Source organism: Colias eurytheme, chromosome 2, assembly GCF_061535395.1.
Source record: "Colias eurytheme isolate Ceu_HAF_F1 chromosome 2, ilColEury1 Martin Lab GWU primary, whole genome shotgun sequence".
Classification (NCBI taxonomy): Eukaryota; Metazoa; Arthropoda; class Insecta; order Lepidoptera; family Pieridae; genus Colias; species Colias eurytheme.
Window position 1 is genome coordinate 12,329,693 of NC_142981.1, and position 18,432 is coordinate 12,348,124.

The window sequence follows — 18,432 nt, forward strand, 5'->3', positions numbered from 1 at the left end:
AAACTACACAGAAATAGGAGCCCCGCGAAGCGGGGCTCCGTCGACGCGCAAAAAAAAATCAAGTTTAGGTTCGGTTAGCCGTTAGGTTAGGTTAGGTTTCTTAAAAAAAAAACTACACAGAAATAGGAGCCCCGCGAAGCGGGGCTCCGTCGACGCGCAAAAAAAAATCAAGTTTAGGTTAGGTTAGGTTAGGTTAGGTTTCTTAAAAAAAAAAACTACACAGAAATAGGAGCCCCGCGAAGCGGGGCTCCGTCGACGCGCAAAAAAAAATCAAATACCTACGTGTGCCCTCCTCCCCCCACAAAAAACCTATAATACGTGCGGCAGTTCTCTAAAGAAACCCCGATAACCTAAATATATAGATAAATAGATGTTATCGGACGATTAAATTATTTTATTCATCCGGTAATCGGACGACTAATTTATTTTATTCATCCGTTTAGCGGACGACTAGCTTTGTCCTATTTATTATCTGTTGACAGACTGTTTGTTGTTTAAGGGGTACACGTGAATACTTTAATTGATTGAAAAACATAACGGTTATCTAATCGACACTGTTATAAAAGTGAAATATAGCACGTGATAATCTTTTAGGCCTGAACATAAAATTATGATCCTTAATTAAACAATTGAAAATAAAATGTATCTGTACTTATTTATTAAAAATAAAATGTATGTATGTACTTATTTACTTGAGGGGGGACACCCGGATGGAACGAAGTTTTAAGTTAGAGACAGACAGACAGAGAAACGCACGCCGCACGGATTGCAACTATAGCAAAAAGTGTCGTTACAACTTTTCGTCTTAATTTATTCCGTTTAGCCCCCTTTCACAACGCGCAATAAGGAACTTCGTTCCAATAAAAATAACATTTCTTACGTTTAAATATAAAATCTGAAATAACTTAAATAAGTATTAATGCCATCAACGCCCATTCCGGTAAGACACAGGCGCTAATAAGAAACAAAAATGTCAACAATGTACAAAAAAGAATGTCATTTACGCGGAAACCGCAAACAATTAGCGCTTTAATATCTGTGATATCGGTAATCGCATACGATTTGTAATTTTTAATGTCAATAAATGGTACAGGATACGTATAGAGAATACCGTATCAACGACTGGCATTTTAAGACTCACATACTACCTATATAATTAACGTATTTTGCAAAAAAAAACCTACAAAATGAAAAATTAACAAAAATACTTTGTACAGAGGTCGACAGTCCATAATTGATGTAGTTATGTAGTGATTCCGGCTTTGTCGGTTTATACCCTAAATTTCCATCTCTAAAGTTACAGTCTGTGATATAAAAATGTCTCAAAAAATAATCCAAATAAATGGGCCTATTTAGGCGATATTTATCGGTCGTTATCTTTTGAGTCATTATAATCAGTAACAAATATATCAAATATAGTAAAACAAAACACATAATCTAGCAACTTACCTTACCTAATCTCCATTATATTGGCGGCGACATCTATCATTTATTTAATGTTATCAAATTACGTAATATTATCAAAACTATTTCATCTTCAAATATGGAAAGATAGTATTTAATATTTATCATTGTTGAGATTGGATTCTAGTCTCTTTTGGGAAAAAGGATATTATCAAATGAAAAATCTGTGATTATCGTTTTTGCTATCTCATTTAGCAGTAAATCTACTATTACGACAATATCTCTTTGAGTTTTCAATAGACATATAGGTATTTAGATGGTCATTTAAAAATCTCGCAAGTTCAATGCTTGAAGAAAAATGAAGTTTTAATATTAATGCCTTTTAATTTTCTAGTTTTGATGTTATTTATTATACAAACAGATTGCGAAACTCCCAAAAATTATTAATTATATAACATATACATAAGACCTATAATTAGGATTTAATAGGATTAAGGAGTCGCGATTAGTTATATGATATATCCAATTATGTTAACACCTATATCTATTCTTGGAACATTTAGCATTATACCTATTTTTGGAACCATTTCTTTATCATATTGATTCCAATCATAAAACAAACAACAAACGAATTGATAACATTTGTAGTCTATTCAAAAAAATCAACACGCTGTTCTTAGAAAATTGGGGTCAAATAGTTCAATGTGTATGAATCGAAACTGCGTAATTGTAATCATAAAACGTGTCATACAATTGTTTCAAATCGTTAAATAGTTACAAAATGTTTGCATTGTGACTTCCGTTCTGGTATCAGGCGAGATAAGAGTGTCGCATCTGATAACCTATCAATATTGTCACTGTGATACGCTCTATTCATAGAACATGGTGTTCATTTAAATTACTGGTGAGTTGAAGAAGAAACGTAATTGATCATTAAGTAGGGACTTCTTTGAAATAACATGCAGTACATTCATTTGTAGTAATATCATTATCAGTAGTCATTTTTAATAGCAAATAAATTGATAGGTAGAAATTTAAATCTACAATCGAATGCAGTCTATGAAGCCGTCCATAATTCAGAAAAAAAAATAAACAAATGTGACCGTAGTTAATAAAAAATTGCTAATAGCGGGAAACTTAAGAGTGGGTATAAAGCCAAATCACCAATCTACTTTTAGATGATACGTGTAATACTCAAAACCTAATGTTCAAGACCAAATATTATTTTAAACCGAATATTCAAGACCAAATATAAAAAATAAAATACATATACCTATGTAAAACTTGATGATATTTTCGAGGTTTCTGTCAGATCAAAAACATAAAACATTGAAATTGACTCGACAGAAAAAAAATCACGAAGTTACCTCTAATTTTCACACTTTTACGTTTTTGAGTGATAAAGTGATTTCAGGTTATATGGATAAATGCAAATATATGTCAATGTGTTCCAGTCTCGCGAATGACGCACGCAAATAAATCGCCTCCTGAGTGTCGCCTCAGCATTTGGTATTTTTGGCAGCTATCCTTGACGCTTTCAATTAAATCTATCTTTTAATAAATGCATAAATATGACAGACGGTCTATTGGACGTTTTTGTTTTAACAATTTCTCACTAAAATTGAGTTGACCATATTTTTGACAAGACTGGTCCATAACATTAATTTTATTAAGTTCTCAAATTCCAAAACAGATAATTGTAAATTATTATTGAAAATTGAAAATATAATGTCAGAATTAAAATTAGACACTAATTATTCATGTTTACTTATTGTCCAAAATTCTAAAACAACAGAATAAGAAATCCAAAGGTATACTACATTATATTTGAACAAAACAAAACAAATTTTCCTTATGTGTATACCTCCAAAGAGGCTTATACAAAATTACATAAGTTGAATGCTTTCCAGAACAATAGGACCATGGACGTATAAAAAAAGACGGACGGTATATCGCCTAAACATTGAGTGAAGCCTAGTAATGGCGGCGAAACATCCATGTGTGTGTGCCATGTTGCCATGGCAACAGCTGTCCTGTTGACAATGGCGGCTGTATTTTTTTCTTTAAATTTTGCCGTAATAATTTTGTCATTAAAACAAAAGAAATAACTTGCTTCCCTGTGGAATGTAATCCCTTGTGTTTTGTTATTTAAAATTGTACTGTTGCGACACCATTTAACCACGCAAGACGGCATTTTTAATATTTTTTGTGAAACAGTGACGCAGTTAATCAGTCGGTAGTTCACGACGTAATGGCGGCCGACTAGCTTACTATGGTGAGAGTGTGTGCGTGTTTATTGTCTTTACACGATCGCTAGCTTACTATGGTGGCTTCACGTTGTTTGTTCGTAATATGGCGTCCGTCTTTTTTTATACGTCCATGAATAGGACACACACCTAAACAAATTCATATCACCATGGCAACCCACTTCATTGTTTACGGCAAGAAGTACTGAATAAAAGTTCAGTAGAGTAAAATCTATAATAGGTAGCAATGAATCACGCGGCGGCTTGCCAAAAGTGCGTCACCACGTGCGGCGCCACGCTGCGCACGCGCACAATTAATAAAGATAAACTGAACACATATTAGGTAACCGCGGAAGCTCTAGAATTTCATAGATTGTTGGATTTTTCGTAGATTATTTGGGTTGTTATAACAGGTTTTTGTAGAGACGGTTCTAATTAAGATGATGGCCAAATATTTTAACATTTGATTATAGATTTAAAATGGCGTACCTAACTTTTTATTTGAAAACGATCTAAAATGTAACTTGTTTTGAAGATGCATCTAAGATATACTTAATAAACAATTTTTTACGCAAATTGTTAATTCAAATTATATTCTCAAAATTGAATATTTCTCATAGGTTTTTTTCAAGAGCGTCGACGGTAAGTTTTTTTGGTACCAATAACTGGTTTTAAAAATCACGTTTTAGACATCCAAAGTAGTTATGCCATATTTTTTGGCTAATAAAGCGTATGAAATACGTAATGACTTGCCTTGACCTTTGGGATTTTAAGATATTGTTGGTGGTAATGGTGGTCTGTGACGTCTGATGTTTTCTTGGTCAATGTCTGAACGATTAACATGACGATGTGTAGAATGTATTACACGATTTAATGGTCGATTAAAAACTAACCTTTTCAACTAACCATTCCATGTTCTCTTGTTGTTGATTGATGCCAAGTAACGTTAAAAATAGAAGCGCCTAAATTATATTTTTTCTGGCACCCCGCACCTGACGGCGCGCGCATGTATAAGTAGCGCGTTCTATATCCCCTAAATTTTTTGCATTCCTGCATTTAAAATGATGATTAATATGACCTATAAATAAAGCATGTTTTGACATAATAAAAAATTTTGATATTCCCAAGATCTGCGACACGCTTTTGGCTTATAATTCATCCTTGACAGATAAAAATAAATTGCAACGATCTAAATTCGAAATTGTAACGGGTGTGCGCAGACTGTCGGACGCGCCGGAGGAATGGGATCAGCCAGATACAAAGCGTCGCCGTGAAAACGAGTCGGACGTTAAAATAGAGTGCGAAGATGCGAATGACGTGTACGCGTTCGCTCCGCCCGCGGCGCCCGCGCCCGCGCCGCTCGACGCTGCGTCCGCCGCCCTGCCTGTGCCCGCGTACGTTACACATACTGCTCTACCACGCTGTGTGCGGGCTTGTGGCCGCAGCCTTATACGCTTATGCTGCGGCCACAACCCCGCCCTATCAGTTGTTATCTAACCCCGCATGTTACACTTTAAAATAACCAATTGTTCTAATAATGTAATATTTAAACAGAAATTATGTATGTCGGTGTGGTCTTAAAGACACGTCCGTTATCGCACTACGTGATATATCGACAGTCACAACAGCGATATAATATTAAACAAAATAAATCCACAGCTATCTGCCTATCTAAAATTGAATGACACTGATCCGAACTCTGAACCTTAATTACGTAAATCGTTCGCCTAACAACGGGATCTACGAAATGGCGGGATGTCGTTTGATAAAGCGATCGAACTCACACTTCACAGTTGTAATTGGGAGATTACTCGACTATCGTTCTCATCGAATAATGTATAAGTAATTTGTTTTCAGGATTCGAGCGGGGTGCAGCATATCTAGTCCAATAATAACCGACTCCAACAATAGGTTCCAAGAGCCGGCGTACCGGTCGTGCGGTAAACTGGGCAGCACTGGCAAGTTGGCCAGCAAGTACGCGGCGGAGGGCAAGCTTGGGGGCAAGTTGGGAGGCAAGCTGGGGGGTAAATACGGGGGCAAGCTGGCGCAGGCGCTCGCGCGGCGGAGAGCGCTGGCCTCCATGACGCACACGGGCCCGCCCGGCCTCGCCGCGCCGCTCACTAGCAAGTCCAAGGACGGCACGGTCGAGCTGCAGATACTCTGCCAGCCGGAGTCGCAGCACAGAGCGAGGTGAGATGCATTTTAAATGTTCAAATCGAACTTACTATGAAATTGTTCACGCTATAACGATTAAAAGACCTTTGTTATGTCTAAAGTGCGTCATTTGTGCACTGAAAAAAAAATATTTTACATATTTTAATTATTTAAAAGCTCGTCATACTAGTGTTCGAAATGTTAGAATCAATTCAAAGAACTAAAAAAAAATCTTGAATTTTTAAATCGATTGTCGATACACATATTTTGCCATTAGGTATGGTCAAAAATCTTTAAACGCGTCAATGGTTTAGTTTATGCAAATATACTTACATATACTAATGCTAATAAAACAAGTTACAAATTTAAATATAATATAATCACGTATCATTTGAAAACATATTAATTAATAATAGATATCATAATAAAGCCATAAATAACTTTAAAATAGATTTTAATACTACCAATTCCTTTCCAGATATCAGACTGAAGGAAGCAGAGGAGCAGTAAAGGACAATTCAGGGAATGGATTTCCGATAGTGAAACTAGTCGGTTATGATAAGCCAGCAGTTTTACAGGTAAATATTATTCTGCTTTTATTTTAGAAATACAACACAAAAAACTGTATATTCATACCCTACACTTTACTCAACCTTATAGCAAGTTTCATATCTTAATCAGTGAAAATGAAAATATTTATGTGTTTCCAAAAATGTGAATAAAAATTTATCAACATGGCTTTAAAGGAATTCTTATTATATTTAAATCTTATAACTTAACAAAGGTACTTTTCTTGCTCAAAAATTCATATTTCAACACATGAAATTATTTCTAAGGACAACCATAAAAGTAACTAGAAGTGTGCGACAAAAATTGTTTGCCTTTAAATAATATTTGCAGAAGAATTTATAGCATTTACTCAAATCTGAATAATCTCCATTTGTTCAGGACGAATAGGTACTATTTTCGTTTCTTTTTGTCTTTAATATCGTAAAGTGTGTGAATAAAATGATATATAACTAGTTTTCAAAGTGAATGACGTCAATGGACGATAGCCGTTCTCATTACGAATTATTTATCACCCTATACTTCGTCCGCGTCCGTTAAGTTTAATTTTCACTACAAAAAGTCCATGGTTCTCCTAAGCGTAATAACAAATTTTACTGAAACAAAACAATTAAACCCTTCTGTAAACATAATTAAAAACTAATTGCAAATTATTCAGGTATCAACAACAATTTATCCCAATTAAAATAAGCCCTTTACCCTTATCCATACAGCTTTTAAACAATTTAACCGAATTAAAATTGGCCATTATCTTGACTTAATTAAAACTGAAATACCGACTACATATGCCCTAAAAATTGAAAACAAACCCAGTAAACATTTGCCCTTCCTCTGAATTTTATCCTGCCTATTAAAATGCTAATTATATACTATACAGGTTTTCATAGGTACGGATAAAGGTCGAGTACCCCTCCTGTTTTACCAAAGCATGTCAAATGTCCGGCAAAAATTGAAATACTATAATATTTCTTCTTACAGGTGTTCATAGGCACAGACACAGGGCGGGTAGCACCGCACATGTTCTACCAAGCATGTCGAGTGTCGGGCAAGAACTCGACCCCCTGCAAGGAGAGGAAGGAAGACGGCACTGTGGTCATAGAGATCGACCTGGAGCCGGCCAAAAACTGGCAGGTTACGTGCGACTGCGTGGGGATCTTGAAGGTATGTGGTGTGCAAGGATAGTTTTAACTTTAAACGACGTTTTAGTAATAGGGATGTTTAGATTTATATATCGGATTCGGGAATTAACTGAGGTAATAGGTGTAGTCTTGTATTCGATAACTTTTCTGAAAATTGCCATAATTCTACTCGATTTGCTCTGCCTTGTTTGAGAAGCGATATAAAACATCTATCAGTCATTACTTCAAAATTGCAATAGAAACAGGTTCAAGAAGGCTTTCAATACTAAATAAATAAAATAATTTTCTTTTTAAATATCAATACATTTAAAAATTAAACAACACTTATTACGCTTTTTACAAAAACATAAATTGCTTTCGTAAACAAAAATATATGTTTTTACGTCGAAACAAATTCTAAAAGCAAAAATTGTTAGTAAACATTGTAACTAAGAGAGAATAATTCGAATATTTCATTCCTTTCACAAAATAAGAGTAGCGACCTTGACCGAATGTGAAAACGAGATGAACAAACAAGTAAGGACACAGTACATGATGAAAGGGAAAATAGACACAATTTTCGGGCTCATTATTCAATTTTAGATTTTCATACGATAAAATCATAAAATATTTTCAAGGAATTTTGTCTTTGATGAATACTCCATAGAAATTTCTCCCTAATAACGTCTAATAGGGCATTATTACAGCTTCTTGGCTAGTTCAAATTTCGATCGAAAATAATAAAGAAAGATTTTTACTTCAATAAACGCAATTTTAATTAAAAAAATATATTTACTTTCGTCTAATGATTAAATTCTGTCTTTACTCTCTTTAATTATTGAAAGATTGTTATTGACTGGTATACTAGTGATATACCTATCATAATATACGAGCCATTGGTACCTTCCCTCCCCGTAGTACGACGAATCTAAAGTCCCCCAAATTCTGACAAATTGCTCATTCGCGGTGCAAAGACCAGCAGAGCATTCCTACCATCAACAATTAGGAAGCTCAACACAAAGCATGCACGTGGTTATCTGTCGGATGTTATTTTAGTACCGGCGGGTGCCCTTTGTGCCCATTCCGTGGCTTATCACGAGAGGTCGACGCGCCCGTTACTGGAGCAATAATCTTAACACAATAGTAATAATGGACTGACTCATTGCGTTTTCCTCAACCATTCTGAGAAAGTTCCAGGACTTCAAGATGAGAAAATTGTATTCGTCTATTGGAATTACATAACTCTATCTGGGATGGTCAATGTTTTCTTTCGCTATCAATTGCTGAACTATTGTTTTGTAAACAACGATGTACAACCTATCTGTGTAAAGATTGTTTATTTACATTGGGTATGTGTTTGGATTGACATCTATTTACTTTGTTTTTTATCATTTATCATTGTGACCGGAAAGTATTAGCTAGCGGAAAAAATTGCCAAAACATTCTTGTTTCACAGTTACACTCATCTTTTATGTCATATAGCCCCGATCTTGGTCATTTAAATTAAATGTCCACCAAATAATTATCGCAACACAACCATTTAACGACGTCTTTTCATTATAACAGTTTTTAAAATAAAACACCTTTACTACTTTAATAATCATATCACATTCAGATTTCCATTTACTACAACAATATCATATATCAAACAGGAGCGGAACGTAGACGTGGAGCACCGTTTCGGCGAAACCCTGGGCGCGAGCGGTGCTGCGGGCGCACACGCGGCGCGCGGCAAGAAGAAGTCGACGCGGTGCCGCATGGTGTTCCGCACAGAGATCGTGGACGCGGCCGGCCGCGCGGAGACGCTGCAAGTGTGCTCCACGCAGATCATATGCAGTATGTATTGCCTTTTTGGTACAGTGGTTGACGCGTGAGCGTAGAACCTAGGTTCGATTCCCGGTGGAGAAGAAGAAAAAAAAAAGACGTATGGCACTCGGGGACTGCCGCGATAAAGCTATTGCATGCTATGCCTTCAAGCCACACCTCCGTGCCCGTCGAAGTGGGGAGCGTGAGGTTTTTTCGTTACGGAATTTCTAGAATCGGTCCCCGCGCTCAAGGCCCGCGATAGAAGCTATGCAATAGCTTAAAAAATATCTCGGTCTGGCAGGACACAGAAGGCTGATCACCTACTTGTCCCTAAAGAAAATCGATCAGTGAAACAGATATATGCATAATGCATCTGCCCCTTACCCCACTTGGGAACACGGCACTTCACTTACTTATATTGTAAACACAAACACACACTCACGTATAACACAAATACACAGACATACATCGACCGTATACCGAACCACTAATTGCATAATTAGTGGTTCGGTACACATAGGACACTAACGCACACATCGACAGATAGACGCAAAGACACAAACGTATACCCACACATTAATACGCAGAATCGACATAGAACATATCTTCGTAAGCATTTTAGACTTCACCAAACTGACCAATCTTAATATTACAATCTGTAAATCGAACACAAATCATACTGTAGCTCAACCCATACTGAGCATTTTTTCTTACAATTTGTCCAAAATAAATAAAAACATTGCACTCGTTTTCAGCCCAACCTCCCGGAGTACCAGAGGTCTGCCGCAAATCCCTTGTCTCCTGTCCAGCGACTGGTGGCTTGGAGCTGTACCTCCTCGGCAAGAACTTCCTCAAGGAGACCCGGGTGGTGTTCCGTGGTCATCATGAGGGCAGACCCTGGGAGGAGGAGGTGGTGCCGGATAAAGAGTTCTTGCAGCAGGTGTGGATCTTTATCATGTATATATAAAACTGTTTTTTTTTTCTATACATAATTTAAATAAATTATAGCTTTCATCTTTTGCTAGAGATTGAAGTAAAATAGAATAGACTCCATTTGTCCAATGAGATGGGTAGTTTACCTTAAAAGCGGCCAAAGTTTAGATAGAAGTCATTATGTTAAAAAGTATAGGCAAAGATAGTTTTTTATTTGCAATGCTCAGGACTACTTACAGGATTGTTATGTGCAATTATCTTTGACACTCACTTATCATATTAAAATTACCGATTATTTCAAAGTAGGTATAATTACAAACGCACGAAATAATTGGGTAAGTTCGCTGAGTGAGTGTTAAGTAATTATAATTTAACCGGTCAATCATTTGTATTCAAAAACATGTTTAATCGATCCTGACCGATTGATTGATGTAACGTCAATTTGGAGTTATTTTTAACATAGCAATTAATAACAGGAAAATATTTATTTTTTTATAGACATTTATTTATTGATTATACTCTAGGCGCCATAGTATTTTTAATCGGTGGTTTAATTTGGTTTAAAATCCGCCTTCAAACAGAACTTTATGCTTAAATATTTTTTGTCTTATATTTGTAACGATGTATTTATCTTTTTGTACCATAAAAGTGTTATAATTATGTTCATTACAATTCCAGACACACCTAGTCTGCTGCGTGCCCGCGTTCGCGCGCACGGACATAGCCGAAGCGATCAACGTGCAGATCTTCGTGCGCTCCGGCGGCAAAGCGTCCGAACCGCACGCGTTCCTCTACACGCCGCCGTCGCTCGACACCGGCCCGCTGCACTGCACCAGGCACCACGCGCACCCGATCGGTAAGTCTCACCAGATACGCAACGCCTACACACGCTCGCGCACTTTGACAGATGACATTGACAGTGACGTTTGGCTGTATGGCTGTGAGCCTTTGCCTGTGGGGCGCGCGGGTTTTGAACTTTTTGTGGGATATGAAAAAGTATTAAAAATAACTCGGGGTTGAATTAATACTCATGGATAACTTAATAAAACACGTGTTGCAATTATCAGCGTTATACATCTAAACTTGAATCTAAACTGTTTTGTTTTTAATACAAATCGGACGTTTATTAACATTAATATTAAAAACATAACAGTGCATTTGTATAGAAATAAAATAAAAACAAAATTCTATGTTTAAGTAACGAACAAATGAAAACGTTAATTCGTTTACTTGAATTTGTAAATAGAAACAATACTTCCGTTATATTGGGTTATCAAAATGGCCGCTAAAAATAAATATCCTATTTCCAATTTTTAAGAAATATTTTTCAATGTCGTCTAACGCTATTCATTGATAATTTATTAATGAATGTCATGATAGCAGCAAAGTGCGCGAGCGTCATAAACATATGCAAATGAAACATTATAATCGTTGTACCACTTGTAACATGTTGCATGTTAACTAACATTATGTCGCTTCAATGTAAAAATAAATGTTAAAAATTGCTGTATAATTACATTTGTAAGAATTTTATGTAATTACACTAACTGCATAGAGCCACGCTTTGTCGAACATTTGGAATCGTTCATCGTTCATTCGTTCACATGCCAGAAATTACTGAACCGAAACAATTGTTAACTATTATTTTGAACTCGAATGCTTGTTTCGATATCAGTGGAGCTTCATAACTAGGCATTCTTATACCGACTAATGTTTTGAAATAACTATGGATGAACCATTACGTACTAATTTGATTAAAATGGTGCATATATTTATGTATGTGAAATCACATCGTTATTGTATGAGAAGGCTATTTAAATACGCATAAGCAATCGTTGCAGTAAAAAAAAATCCAATCGATAATTTAAAAGTAAATAATAAATTAACCATTACTAATTAATCGTTGTTTATGCGTATTTTGTGCGCAACAAGCGTGTATAACCGATTGCTTTGAACCGTCGTTTGCTTGTGTCATCCATGTGCATGTTTATGTTATATAAGTTAATCTTTTTACCTAGTAGATATAGTATTGAAAGAAATGACTGATGCGTATATGCGTACTGTTTCTTTCTGCTCTGTTCAAGCTAGGTCTGTCTAGGTAGCGCGCTCGCCGGCAGCCAGCTCGCGCCTGCCCTCGTCTCTATGGTACTGACACACGAACACACAAACACACACTATCAATAGACACTTACTGTGCCACTGCACAACGACACCCACAGAATAATACCTCACTGAACATACTTTAATAGATATTAAAAAAAATAAAGTAAATGGTGACTGTCTGTAGCGCCAAATTTTGAACATTAATTTTTATATTTGAATTTTTCATTTTAATTTTTGAAATAAATGTGGGGTTAACAGAAATCGATACGGCACATCACAATGGAATCGATAGATGTGTCAGATGCTGATAGAATTGTGTAAAAGAGTTCTAAATGGAATCATGTATTGATAAATTAAAGTATACTTTTGTTGTTTATGTTGTTAAAAATGAGATATTTTTTACAATGTCACTTAACACTTACATAAATTACTTACCAAAACTCTACTGCACCCTATAACTCCTACATAAATAATAAACTAAACAAAAGACACGCACACATTTACAGTTCAGCCCCCATACACTCCCGAATTTAGATTTAGTCCGTGCCTTGCAATTATGAACGCTCCGGATCCATTACAGTCATTTTAAAAGTACTTCATAATATCTGTGATGTTTAATTTTAAGTTCGGAATTATTTCAAGAGATTTGCAAGATATAGAAGACGACAATTGTAAATTATCAGGTACTAGATTAAAATAAATGTCTTTAATAACTGGAAAGTGTACTAATATTAAAATGTTCGTTTTAAATTCTTCAAATGTACAGCTGCATTTTAATTTTCCTACAATTTTCAATTTCCGTGTACCCACCCGAATCGGCGCTAAGCTTAATTTATGTGATACTTGCGATCAAATTTGGTGGCTGTAAAATGCCATCGGCCGTTCTATTTTCCAATCCGTCCGGGCGAGATCAGAAATATTTCAATAGAACAAAACCAAATTGCATAAAATGACTGCGATGGATGTTGTCGAACGGAAAGGCACGTTACGTACGCCGTCGCAGAGTCGCATATTAATCGTTCGTTTGATCAGGTGAGGAGCGCGAGGCGCGGCCGGTGGCGTGGTGGGGCGCGGCGGGCGCGGCGGGGCTCGGCGGGCTCATGCCGCCCCCCGCCCCGCCCGCGCGCCGCCCCTCCGTCATCCTACCCGATCCGCATTCGCCGCTCGGCCTCAAAAGCGAGGTAAATTGTTATTTTTATTTTTTATTCATTCATATCCCCTCATTCTGTGACCCCTGCGTTCTGACTGAAATTTGATTCAATATTCGCTTACTTTTCTTTTCAATTTATACTTAATCTGCCACGAAAGCGCGTGAATCGCATTTACACCACTCCATTCACGACTTATATTTTGTCGTCAAATATGACAGTAATATATTAGACACCACGCCACACCCGGCGATTCCCGCGCTTTCGTGTGTGACATCTCATAGATTTCCTTGCTCTGAATTTTTTCATTGTATTCATAAAGTCTAACGATGTTTAAAGATTTACAGTTTTAATATAGTCGAAAGTCATCGGATATGATCGTTTCGTTGTCCGAGTTACCGCGACGAGTAAGGGTCGGTTGTTGGTTGGGCACAGGTCGCGGACGAGTCGAGCCAGCACAGCGCGGACGGCGACGAGCGCGACGAGCTGCCGACGGACAACCTCGCCGGCATGGACCTGCGCCTCAAGTCCGAGAACACGTCGCATCAGGTCTGTGCTATGCCGCTCTAGCTTCGCGCAATTTAGGATCGCTTCATTAATTCACTATGAAATTTCGATTTAAATGCCATAATATTAATCAATAGTTACCTATCCACAGGTCGGCTTCGTCAGCGGCTTCGACTCCATAAAGCTATCCCCCTCCACATCTTCGCAAAGTGAACCGCAATCTCCTAAAGCATTTTTCACGCAGACCCTCCAAGCGATTCAGAATCAGGTGCAAACTGATAAGATGGTGGAATCCGTCACCGCGGCTATCTTTAACTCCGATAGTGGCGGTCAGATATACGTTGACCCGCCAATCATGCCGATGGCGCCTATGAATCCCATGCAGCAACTGATCTCCACTAAGACTCAAATGGATCCCTTGGAGACTGACATGAAGGTGCTCAATTCAGAAATGATGATGACTGACTCGGCGATGCCGACCACCGTCTTACAATCGACGACAGAGCAGAGGCTCATGGTGTACAACCAAGTGCAGCAAAACGGAGAGGGAACGTACAATCCCTTTGGAGCGATGACAAAAATGGAAGCTTCGCAGATAGAACAGAGACTGGCTCAGCAGAGCGCACAGATGACGGCACTGGTGGAAGATGCGATGAAAGCGACGGCCGCTATCTTGCCGTCGGACGCTGCCAAACTTGACGAGCTCGTTAACTCGCGAGTGGAAGACCACTTGTCTGGCTCTGCTACGTCTCCGTCCACTGCATCTCATGCATCAGACGTTCTACTGAGTCCAAACGCGGCGGTCGTCCAACGCAACTCCGCCACCGAACTTCTTTCCCCGATGCCCCCGTCCACTATCCCACCCGATGTGATCCTCAATCCGCAAGTTTCACCCAGCATGCTCTGCGAAAACAACCAAAGGATGCACAATCCTCTAGTCGTACAGTCCGGCCCGACACAGGAGGAACTGATGATGATGCCCGATATACCGACATCGGTCAAAACACCCCCCGCGGCTGTAAAGTCGATGATATTGAACGCGGCTGCGGAAATACTAACCTCCGATTCCGCAATGAACGCGCTCGTCAAGTCCGCGATCAGCACGGCGAACATATTCAGCAACGAGAACGCGGGCGGGTCGGGCGCCATGCAGACGGCGGACACGCAGCCGCCCGCGGAGCCCAGCGCGGAGACGCCGCTGGAGGCCATGTCGCAGGCCGTGTCGCAGGCCGTGACGCAGGCCGTGTCGCAGGCCGTGAGCCAGGCGGTGAGCCAGGCCGTGAGCCAGGAGATGACGGCGCCCGTGCAGGGCCTCACCGACATGAGCGACCAGGACCTGCTCTCCTACATCAACCCGTCGACCTTCGACCAAGGTGAGTACTACAACATGGACGTCTACTACTCCTAGTCCGATGCTGTTAGCTCGAATTATCATAAAGATATTGCCAAACCTAGTCCCAGTATTATGTTAGACAGCTGCAGCGGTGTATACGGTCGCGTTACCGAAACGACTGAAAATCATTTTTCTTACCATTCATATTTTACTAACATTAGTCTTAAGTCAGATTTCTATTGAAACTGAAATAACAAACGCCAGTATGGTATTTATTTACTTTTATTTCTTCTTAACTTTTCGTAACGACGACCACCTCAGTTGGTTGTGACCGCTGTTGTTTCAAGAGTACTTATAAATAACTTTTTTAGTATAAATGTTTGTTGTGTTTTTCTAAGGTGTTGGAATAATATTAACGTAGTAAAATACCAGTTAAGATAGAAATTAATGTATTAAATATTCTTGTAACAACTGCAACTTACATACTAGACTAACTTTTACGTTTTAGTATGAATTAGCTATAAAGTAACATGCGCCGTCTGTTGCAGTGTGAAGGCGGCTCCGTAGCTCGAGACTACGGCCTGTGTCGGCTCGCGTTCGCGTAACATAGTGACGTGTGAGGGCTCAAAGCAGTTTTTATGTGAATTTTTAATAAATGTCACTCATGTACGACTCCCTGACTATAATCTCTCAGTGCGTGTGAAACAAAATGATTCTCATATTTTTAAAAGTATATATGAATTGGTGCGTTTGCGTGTCAATTATTTCAAGTGAGTCAGTATTACAGGGCTAATCGATTTATGAGGAATCGTGACAAACACGAATGTCAATTTCACAATTGGTACTTACCGAGTGACTGAATGAACAAAATGGAGATTCGTTCGTTCTTTATCGGTGTCGCTGCATCGTCGTTGCTATTAGAAAATTATGTATGTATAATTGTGTTGACTATGAGATGTGTATTTTGGTAAAGTTGACATATTTCGAATTTTATGTAAATAATGGATAGCTTTGTATTTATGTTATTTGTTGATGTGTTGAATGCTGATGCGTGGTTTACAGTCTGTTGATAATCATTCCGATATTCGTAATAAAACAGCCATTTTTACATTACTAAATTATTGGTCGTATTAATTTTAAGCCAATTTTAACGAATAAAACGGCCAGTATAAATAACGTAATTTTGTAACAGACATATACAACAAGATTTTTTACAATTCAATATTTTCTATGATGTTTACCACGCACAATTGGTATTATGTACTCAAGGTATTTTTGTAAATCGGCTTTAATATACAAAATTAACTAAACTCCGTTCAAAGATGCACACAGAATGTAGACGCGTAGATATAAGTGAAGTAATGGAGCATGAGTTTATTTTTAACTTTTTAAGAAACAGTACTGAGATCTTATGATCGCCCCTTACTTCGATCGATTTGATTAGGACCTTATTATCGCAATAAGAGGTGATGCTAAGGCCTTTAAGTATATAGAGCAAACGGTAATATATAATTATATAACGATGTTCATTTTTATAGCTAAAGTCGAATGCTACATATTAAATGTGCCATTGTATGTTATCTAGAACTAGGATAAGTACGTGTTAGTATATGCGCGAATTATTTGGTGTTATTAGACGTAATTGTTTTGGCCGATATAACAATTGCTATAGCCAAATTCGAATTTGACATTATTCGATCAAACGTTCATTCTCGTTCACTCACAATTCCATATACTTGATTTTATCTTTTTTCTGTATATTTTTCTATGTATATTTGAATCAATCAGTATATTTCTTGCTAATATGTAATTTCTATATTCACTTCAAACAAAATCATATGTTGATCGAATAATGTATACAGTGTTTTATCAGTGTTTCTAATTGAAATGTTATGAACATAAACAAGCGGGGCAAAGAGCTATGAAAGTGACGTGCCTTTTTCAAATATAATACGACAACTTTCAACTGTTCAACGTATTTAATTATTATAATTATATTTGACCTTAACATTCCGAATTAACACAATATATTGCCAAATAAAAATATTAAGTACGTTAAACGAGTTCAAATGGGTCGTCTTTATTCTCTGCCACGGGGACCATATCAAACAATATATACCTAATAATAATATACAAACAAAATATACAATTATTGCCAAAGTTATATAGAATATAAACTTTTGGATCTTATAGCTTATTAAAATATAGTTATTTCTATTTATAGGAAATACGGATTGTTAAACTATTATTTTTTATATGTACGCACGTCAAATGGTTCGACGCACGGGAGTAATATTGATGTTAATTATGTTAGGTATATGAACAATTTTTTACTGTTAATATTAAACGATTCGTATTTACAAATCAATTATTGTTTGCTATAGATGTAATTTATCAGATAAATGGAGTATGAAATGATTACGTCAAGTTATCGATTAAAACTGACATCACATATATATTGTATTAAGATAGATCAGTCTTCCGTATTTCGTTGAAAAGGCACAAAACAACGCATTTAACAACGAATTGAGTACTTGTTGGTAGTTTTACTTGTTTAAGTTTACAGTGCAGTTATTGTAAAATGGGTGGTGCTTGTGTCACGAACTGAACTAATGTTGACGAAATTTAAAATTAACAAAGAAACGTTTAGTTTCTGTTCAAATGGATATTTCAAAGAATTAACGGTTATGTCATATAATGATAATAAAACATAAAATAAAAGTTTAGTTAGTAACACAAAGCAACGCCTGATGTAAATCTCAACATGGGTAAGCCACGTTCTGCGTCGCTTCGATCTCTAGTCGGTCTAAATCAATGCAACTTGCCGAAGTTACAATCATGTATGTTATTTGTTTGATGTAATTGATTAAATGTTATGAAATTTTTATTTGTGTTTTATTTTACCCTTTTATTTTAGTAACTGATACAGAAAATAGTTTCGCAAAGTGATAATAAAATAAATTACTAGAACCTAATATAGAACCCGTACCCACCCACTGAATATATTTAAAGAAATAAACAGTAGACTGTACAGCATGACAAACATAGTTTGTAAAAATGAGGGCGCCACTAAAAACTTTTTGATAGTAATGAAAGCAAGATCATATTTGATT

General features: G+C 37.2%; 1 protein-coding gene across 4 annotated transcripts in view; it reads left to right on the forward strand.

The window, feature by feature from the left end:
- Positions 1-18,204, forward strand: part of NFAT (nuclear factor of activated T cells 3) — a 118,423-nt gene extending 100,219 nt beyond the window's left edge. For 2 of the 4 annotated variants that reach the window (XM_090116430.1, XM_090116438.1), the window contains exons 3-13: positions 4,871-5,044; positions 5,508-5,840; positions 6,283-6,382; positions 7,350-7,532; positions 9,142-9,325; positions 10,051-10,235; positions 10,907-11,084; positions 13,364-13,512; positions 13,915-14,028; positions 14,138-15,359; positions 15,868-18,204. In XM_090116430.1, the coding sequence (XP_089972556.1) occupies positions 4,871-5,044; positions 5,508-5,840; positions 6,283-6,382; positions 7,350-7,532; positions 9,142-9,325; positions 10,051-10,235; positions 10,907-11,084; positions 13,364-13,512; positions 13,915-14,028; positions 14,138-15,359; positions 15,868-15,872 (2,827 nt within the window). In that variant the 3' untranslated portion in view covers positions 15,873-18,204. The remainder of the gene's footprint in view (positions 1-4,870; positions 5,045-5,507; positions 5,841-6,282; positions 6,383-7,349; positions 7,533-9,141; positions 9,326-10,050; positions 10,236-10,906; positions 11,085-13,363; positions 13,513-13,914; positions 14,029-14,137; positions 15,360-15,867) is intronic. The other 2 variants (XM_090116444.1, XM_090116453.1) reach the window with 2 other exon arrangements.
- Positions 18,205-18,432: the final 228 nt, after the last annotated feature.